We start from the raw sequence: 8,833 nt of genomic DNA, 5'->3' as shown, positions 1-8,833 counted from the left end.
TTACTTTATTATGAGATTATGATAATATGACATCGGCACGCCTATTTTGATATGGCTGATTGTGCGGGTTTTTTGATATGATTAAACTAAATTGAACACTTTCTTTGCAAATAAACTTATGTTATATTCTTATCCTGTAATAAGGTTAGATAGATTAGTGGTAATAATAAGGTTTTCCATATTAAATTAATAATTTATTAAAATTAACACAAATTTGAATAAAAAAAAACACAATTTAACTACTTACAATTTAAAACAATCGCTTTTGAACAATATAAAGGCAAACTGCTAAAAAGAACAAAAATGCAAAAAACATAATAACTTTATCGGTAAATTCACGGCGACCATATTTTTTCAAAAGTTTACTGGATTGTTGAATTGTGCTACTCGTGTTTTGTAGCTCTGACTGTGTGCCCTGGAAAAATTACAAAATCTAGTAAAAACAATCTACGAAATAGTTGCTAACACTAAGTTAAAACCAATCACATATTGTATGCTATTCTGATTTATACTTATTTTTCCTTTAGTAAAAGATCGTACCAATTCTTAAAATGCCGGCAACGCACTTGCTTTCTGGCAATGAAATACAGTGTTGAGTATGAAGAGATACTGAAGGACTATTTCATCTCTCTCTTCTTTCAAAGCTCCCAATAGTTTAAAAGTTCGCTTTTGATTCAATAAGTATACTAAAAATTAACTTACATGAACTGCTGTACTTGAAGATACCAGATTATCAAGTGTATCTTGGCTTCTTTGTGTAGTTGCAGCTAGCTGTCTGCTTATTGTTAACAATTGCTCCGTTACACCTTAGTATTAAACATCTTTTTAAATAAATCAAACCAAATATTACAGTTTTCTCTGTAGACTTTAATAATAAAAATGATTTACATAACCTGCTCCTAATAGATATATCAGACAATATTAATAAAAATTATCAGTTTAACTATGGACAAAATGTTTTTTTAATAGGATACAGAACACAATGTTTTTGACTTTATATTTAACAATAATGTAGAACTCTAATTATGTTTGACCATAAAAACTCAGAAACTGTGCGGAAAGAGATTAATGTAACTGCAAATACTGCTGTTGAATATGTACAATAACCAATAAATAATTACTGTAGTATTATAATACCTGTAGATGATTTGAGCAGCCCATCTCTGTCCACTTTTTTATTTCTCAACCGTATTGCTGACTGTTCACCTTCAGGTCTTTTCAATAACTCATCCCTTTGTACCCTTTCTATTTCCAACATGCTTTGTATATTTGCTTCTTTGAATTCTTTGATGAGACTAAAATAAATGAAATATATTGTATATTAAAATTAACAAGGGCATAAATAAAGAAAGCCAATAAAATAAAAAAAGGATGGTAATTTAAGTAATGTATTTTTTATTATGAAATAACTTTCATTAAAATTACATATTGGCATCAGTTGTTTATACTTTTTTGAATAATTAAAACAGAGTTGACCTAGTGGCTTAAGCATGCCACTTTCATAACATTTGATAAAAAATAACACACTTTAAGGAAAATTCGTATCTTAGACATGCATGGCCTGAGACTGTGAAATCAACATAATGTATATATATATATATATACCTACATGGTACTTGATATGATATCATAGGGCAAGACCCACATGCACACGGCCCATGTGGGTCTTGGACTACAATTTTTTTCATTTCTACCCAGCAAGATTGGTGCCAAATATAAATTAAATATTACCAAGCTTGTAAATGGCGCTGTGATTCCAATTCTGCAGTAAACCTAGTATCCACTGTTTCCTTCACATACAAGTCTAGTTTCTCTAATAAGTCCCTTAAATTTGATATTACTACTCTTCCTTTTTCATTTAGTTCATTTAACTTTTCCATGGAATCATTGCATTTTAAAATATCCTGAAACAAGATAAGAAACAAATAATATCATTTTTAAAAATAACAAATATTTAATGATAGAAATACAGACGTGAATAATAGCTTTCAATTGAAAGTGGTACTTAGCAGCGGTTTTCACATAATTTTGATATTTAATATCGATATTGTCTAAACTTTCATGGAATTTTGCCTTTGCTAATTTTTGGTCAGCATCCATGACTTTATTTCCAAGGTGAAGCAATTCTAATCAAATGATTATTAGATATAACATTAATAATAGGCAAAGAAGTTTTCTAAGTAAAGTATATACGATGACCAAAATTGTAGTTATAGAAATATAATTTAAAATTTCAAAACTAAATATAAACAGATGGACTTGAACCGTTTGACGACATTTGCCATAGATAGAACAATTTTATGCGATAGAAAACTAACAGATACATACGAATGTCATGCATTTCACAGACTATAATTATGCCTATTGCGTACTATTAAAACGGCAACAGTTAATAATATTAAAGTAGAACCGCGCTAGCAAATATATAATGTTTCTTAACCACGTAGTACATACACATTATTAAAAATGCCTTACCTTTTTAGGTAATAGATACCAATAGTGAAAAACATCAATTTACTCTTGAATTCTCATCACTCAACATGAATTGTTTAATGGTAATAAATGAAATCTTATTCAAGCGTAAGACAGTTTTCCAGAAATAAAGGATGATGTGCCTTTGCACCTCTAAGAGATGTTCTACAGATGGGACAAAACAATTTAAATTTTTTTGCAGTCAAAAGGCAGTTCGTGCAAAATATATGACCACATATTGTGGCAGAGACGGGTTGTGTTCCAAGATCTTCATAACAAATGGGGCATGTAATTTTTAAAGATTTTCGGTTTCGTTTATTTCTCGCCTGAAAAGTTAAAGTTATATAGGCACCCTATTTTAGTAAAATTATTCTTATAGTTGCTATCACCAATTCTATGAAGCATATATCTATATTCTTTACCTTTCTTCATAGAATTTTTTTCGACAAAACAAATCTAACCGTCACAATTCCCATAGCGACAGAGATAGCGACCTCGTCTTCAATTGCCATCCAAATCACAACTTTTAAGCAAATTTTTTCTCTTTTGCTTTCTATACGTCTTTACTATATTTTATATTATAACCACAATATAATGTGTCACTTTTAAGAATTTAGATATTTACTCACTTTTGAAATTGTCGTTTTACTTCCTCTTTTTTTATTTTTATTCTTCTTGCTCGATCCTCTAGTAGAAGCCATATGTTTCAACATAAAATGTATAAAAAGAGCATAAATAAATAAAGAGTAGTAAACAAATTTTCTGGTAATAACTATATAAAATTTACATTAAACACAAGTAATTTCGACATCGCATTAATATTTTCAGTGTGAGGAAAAAAATCTTCTCAATATGTAAACATAAAGATGACAATCACATAAATAGAACTTTTTAAGAAAACCTCCTTATAGACGTTTCATTTAATGCTGCAAAATCGACCAATTTGAGGAATCGCACCGTTTTAAATCTAAAAACTCACGCATACGTGTGTTGTCAACGTGCACGATCGGTTTAGTACGTATTTATGTATATTTTTAATAAGTTGGTTGAAAATATTACTGGAATATACCACAGAATAGTGGAACATTATTAAAATGACGGAAGCTCCTATAGTCAAATTGAAACACAATCAAAAGTGACGCGTGAAATTGTCACGAAATTCGAGAATTAAAAAACATAGCTGTTTTTCACTACTTTTAATCTAATGTGTCTGATGTCATTGAAATAACTATATATTTTATGTATATTGCTTTACACATATGCTTAGTACATATTGTTACGAAGATGGGTCAACTGCAATGTTTCTGAATTTTTCTGTAACTATATATAAAATCCAAATTCTGTCGAATCTGTCAGCGATTTAAATTTTTATTAATATTTTCCTATTACAAAATAATAGTTGGAAAACGCTAAGATTCTATGCAAGTTTTAGAGCTTGTACCTACACATTGGACTCTCGTCGTTGGGTTAGTATACTGTATACATTTGGCTCAGTTCGGAAAATCCACTAATCGATCATATACTCTTTACCATGTATCCTGAAGGACGCGGCTGTCGCCTGCGCAACACGCATTCTAGCCAAAATCTGTAGTGTACACTTCAATCGGACCTAGTATTTTTAACAAAGCACGTCAAAAACTTCTAAACTCTCTGTTAATATATTTTACAGCCACTTTTGTTGATAATTGCAATTAATTTCAAATAACGACCTAAGGTCCGACTGGTTATATGAATATTTAAAAAAAACCATAAATAAAGCTACGTAAAATAACATTCTTTAAAAATAATTCTCACTAAACATTTTTACTCTATTGTTCTTAGTTCAGTTGAAACTAAATTTAATGCAAACATCTATAAAAAAATGGAATAAATTTTAAGTCTCCTAAGAAGTTGGTGTATTTGACTTCAGTGTACCTATACATACCTATTATTTTAGCATCGCCAACATCCTTTGTCCTCGGCACTTTTATCGATATTTAACTTGACGAGACTTGGACATCATATAATAAAATAATGTCATAGTAACTATTGTTGCACAATAAAAAATACAAAAAGTATTCATTCGTTACCAGTAGAAGCAATTGGAATTTCATTGGAATTTTGGTTCTATTCTAATTTCTAGCGCACATTAATTTCATATTAAAATGAATAAATACATTTTATTGTCTTTTATTAACATAGCTTTTACTTATTTAAAGAAAACACTTTTTACCGGATATAAGCTATATGCCGGATATAAACTGATAATTATTGAACATAATTTTAAATTTTTCCAACGTTTCGCGTGTACGACATGAATACGACATTTATTATACAACCATAACTTTCTGAATTCTATAATTAATTAAAAAATAATAATATTTAAGCCTTAACTATGAAAGTGAAAGTATTCTAGCCTAGCCAAATTATAATTATATGTGACTTATAAAGTTCTTTATGAGAAATACAAGCTGAGGTTATTCTCGGCGTTTTTTTTAATCTGTATTATTAGGATGCCTTGCGTACCTAAAAGAAAACAGGTTTTTCTTTTAGGTACACTTCATCTTTTCAGCTTTAACAGCGACTAAATATTTGAACTACATCTATTATTTATAAATTATTCAACAACATCGTTGAGTACTGCAAAAATTGAATATGCGTTGTACAGCGCCTGAAAAAAGGGAAAAACACGATAATCTTGCATTATAATGTTTAACATAAAGTCAAACTTGGACAAAATTAATCGAAATGATAAAAACAATTATAACAGTGGACAAAAATACACTGACAATCAATACAAAAAAGTGTATCGGGTGATAATTAATAGTTCACAGCAGTTTGAGCAATGCAACAGATGAGCATGCAAAGAACTCGCTTTGTTGCCCATTATAGTTCTGGTTAGAGTCTGTGGGGAATGAGAACTAACGTGGCAATTATATGAACTAGTATAATTCTTAACAAAGATTATTTTAGATATAAAATGACGTTAAATTTAACACTGCAGCGACAACAAATCCCCACAGACTACGACCGGATTGGATAAGATACGATAACAAACGTGGATTTAAGTACATACCTGACTATAAGTTTGTATGCACATGGTAGCCATGCCTCCAGCGCTTAATTTAAGTGGCTTCTGCGCAGCTCGAATCACGGTTAATAAATCTCTCTGAAGATCAGAAGGCCATGATGTCCATGCACTCTCATACGCTGCTAATGCTATACCTTCGCTCTTGCAAAATAAATATTATCTTATTAATTCACGTTTGATTTGCGAGTATAGGAAAAAAAACGTGTGGGACTGCCGCGGTAAAGCTATTGCATAGCATTTTCTATCAACTTATGCAATTATAATTATTTTTTAATACAGTTGCTCAAAAAGTGGCATATTGCAGGGACGTATAGCGTTCGGAAAGTGGGCTATTACACACTCGTGCTTTTTCTTTGCCATTCCCGCAGTCGTGCGTTTTCTTTGCCAACTGTCAAAACAATGTGTATTAAAAAGAAAAAAACAACCACGAAGGTTTTATTAAAAAGATTCATAGAAGTTTTTATGATATATGATTTCTAAATATTATAATAATTGGATTCAATAAGTTCGGTCAGGTTTCTTTTCATTTCATATCAATTAAAAAGAATTTTATAATATATGCAAATACGTATTTTTAAAAAGTTTACTAATAATTGGATTCAATAAGTTAGGTTAGGTTTATTTTATTTCATATCAATAAAAAAAATATTAAAAAGAAAAAACTAACCATGAAGTTTTTACTAAAAAAAATCACAGAAGTTTTTATGATTTATTCAAATATTTTAAAAAGAAGCTACTATTTGTTTCAATATCAGATTTAATGATTGGACTCAATGAGTTAGATTTGGTTTTCTTTCAATAAAAATAGTCTACTGAAGAATTGGCTGTATGGGCGAAGTTCCCTTTGCCTACCCAGAATGGGTGAAGAAAAGAAAAAACAAGCATTGCTCATATTCTTTGCGGTTGGCGCCATTTTCCAAAAATGTTCTTTCGAGTTGAGTTATTTGTTGCACAAAATGAGTAATTTCGACGATATTTTATTTGAATGAATACCACCCGAACGCAGTATAATTGCATAAACTGCTTCGGAGAACAATTTACCGGAAACATATAAGTCGCTACATATCTACGTGCAACGAATTTATTCCCTAGAGAGAATAGAAAAAAAGCAAATATTATAAAATTTTAAATTGCTTAATTTTTTCGCAACTGTATTAAAAATAGTCGTTCAGTACACGTGCGGTACCGTCATTGCAACTTGTCCCGACTGTCAACCCTCACCTTCGGCTGCGCCTCGGCTCGGGTAGACATTCGTCGGAACTCGTTGCAATGACAGGCTTTCCGCACTTGTAATGAAATATACTATATTAATTTTTATTTATATATTAATTTTTTTTCTTTGATATTAATTAAATCTACCACTCTACCAGTACTAGTAATACTGGTAGATTGTCTCAGATTGGACTCCTGTCTCTCTAACGCGTACCGGCTGCACCGGCGACGATGACCCTACCTCATCAATCACACCAGACTGATGTGAGACGGAGTATGCGTTCTTTCCCGCATCTATATTACGTGATCGTGTGTAAGGTTATTATTTTCGTTACGGAATTTCGGAATTCGGTCGCCGCGCTCAAAGCCCGCGATAAAATCTATGCAATAGCTTAAAACTCTATTTTGTATACTTTAACCCATACTATAAGTTATATTTAAAACAAATTTGAACGTTTGAATTGTGATATAAAGCTAAACAAATTTTCTTAAACTTACCTTTTCAATTAACTGATCACCTAAATAACAAAATATGTACGCGTTTAATAACGCGACTAAAAGAAAAGCAATAAAATTTGCTAAGAGAGTTTTCTGCTCGCGCCCGACCTGGAAAAGTATTGAAATTTAGATATAAAGAAAAATGTTTTTCATTTTGTAGCTGCGCATACTTACAACTGTGACCATTAACGCGTTCAGACACAATTCTATCGTCACAGCTAAGTTCTGTATTAAAAAGAATTCTTTGAAAATGTTCGTAAATGTATTTGAGTATCTGTAAACAAGACTAGGTTCATTAGACTTCATAGAGTATAGAAACACTTCTGGTTAAAGAGTCTTTAATACTTCCATCTCATTAAAAACATTACCTCATTAACCGTACATGCTTTTTAATTATATGCGTAAACTCCACCCTCATAGCACTTTCATTATCCGTAGAATATACCAAGCTCCTTATTCTTTCTTGTAATTCATCCAACTGATCGCAAAGGTACATGATTATTGTGCATACAATGCCTTGTACAGCAAAAGCTCTATACATATGTGGTACGACAAAAGTCATAGCTGCTATTTGATTTGCTAACATTAAATTCATTTTACTCTTCATGGGGTCGAACGGCACCCAAAGTTCAACCGTCATTTCTCCATGATATTGAGCCAAAAGGCAAAATATCGACACAATTATAGTAGACAAAATAGTTATAACAATTATGTGTGCAGCCATGAACTTCACTCTTTCATCGCTCACTTTGTCACCGGAGTATTTAATTTCGTCAATTAATTTTTGTAGCTGTGATCTTTTTATGACAAAGAAGAATATTTTAAGTCCGAAATTGTATGCGACAAGTGTTTTATCTAAACTTGCCATCAGGACAACTGTATCGTGTTTGATTTGAAAGGTACCGATTCCGGTGATTATAACGTAAATTATTGCTAGTATGTGTAACCCAATTTCGTAAATTTTATACACCTTAGAATGTCGATTTGGCCATAATCCAACAAAATAAAGATATTTTTCATTAAAGTAAAAAAAATCTTCTTTGTCGATAAATAGGTGTAGCTTCAACATTTTTGCTAGGAGTTGTGATGGGCATAGATATTAGAAAGCAATTTTTTTCGTTCTGCAATAAGGGAATAATTGGTTGATTACTATTCATTATTGGTGAACTTTGTAAGACCCAAGTTTTATAACGATGTATCCTGCAAGCGCTTAACTTGAATTATTGAAGTAAGCAACTGAACAAATGCAACTAGTCATTTCAAATTCAAAGAAAATGTAACATTAATTAACCTAGAATATTTCTTTCTAAAGGTCTGATATTACATATTTCTTTTAAGACTATTTCATTTTTATCTTTACGCGTATTGTATGTCACTACATATTATAAAACAAAGTCGCTTTCTCTGTCCCTATGTCCCTTTATATGCTTAAATCTTTGAAACTACGCAACGGATTTTGATGCGGTTTTTTTAAATAGATAGAGTGATTCAAGAGGAAGATACATATAAACATGTATAATAACATCCATTAAATAGTGGAGAAGTACTGTTATTTTTGAGGTTTCTAATGTGATGTCGTAA

General features: G+C 31.0%; 2 protein-coding genes across 2 annotated transcripts; both read right to left on the bottom strand.

Annotated features, from left to right (window-relative positions):
- Positions 1-200: 200 nt before the first annotated feature.
- On the bottom strand, positions 201-2,281 carry LOC110995623 (vesicle transport protein SEC20). Its single transcript, XM_022262878.2, has 5 exons — positions 1,975-2,281; positions 1,732-1,904; positions 1,138-1,295; positions 703-806; positions 201-415 (listed from the first exon to the last, which is right to left on the bottom strand). The coding sequence occupies exons 1-5, from the start codon at positions 2,098-2,100 to the stop codon at positions 251-253; spliced, it is 726 nt and encodes a 241-aa protein (XP_022118570.2). The 5' UTR covers positions 2,101-2,281; the 3' UTR covers positions 201-250.
- A 2,787-nt stretch (positions 2,282-5,068) lies between these two features.
- LOC110995641 (odorant receptor Or2-like) lies at positions 5,069-8,321 on the bottom strand. The gene is made up of 5 exons (XM_022262902.2): positions 7,621-8,321; positions 7,427-7,526; positions 7,253-7,360; positions 5,528-5,683; positions 5,069-5,122 (listed from the first exon to the last, which is right to left on the bottom strand). The coding sequence occupies exons 1-5, from the start codon at positions 8,319-8,321 to the stop codon at positions 5,069-5,071; spliced, it is 1,119 nt and encodes a 372-aa protein (XP_022118594.2).
- Positions 8,322-8,833: the final 512 nt, after the last annotated feature.

This window comes from Pieris rapae, chromosome 8, assembly GCF_905147795.1.
Source record: "Pieris rapae chromosome 8, ilPieRapa1.1, whole genome shotgun sequence".
Classification (NCBI taxonomy): Eukaryota; Metazoa; Arthropoda; class Insecta; order Lepidoptera; family Pieridae; genus Pieris; species Pieris rapae.
The sequence above is the reverse complement of the archived record's forward strand: the minus strand, read 5'-3'. Positions and strand labels throughout refer to the sequence as shown.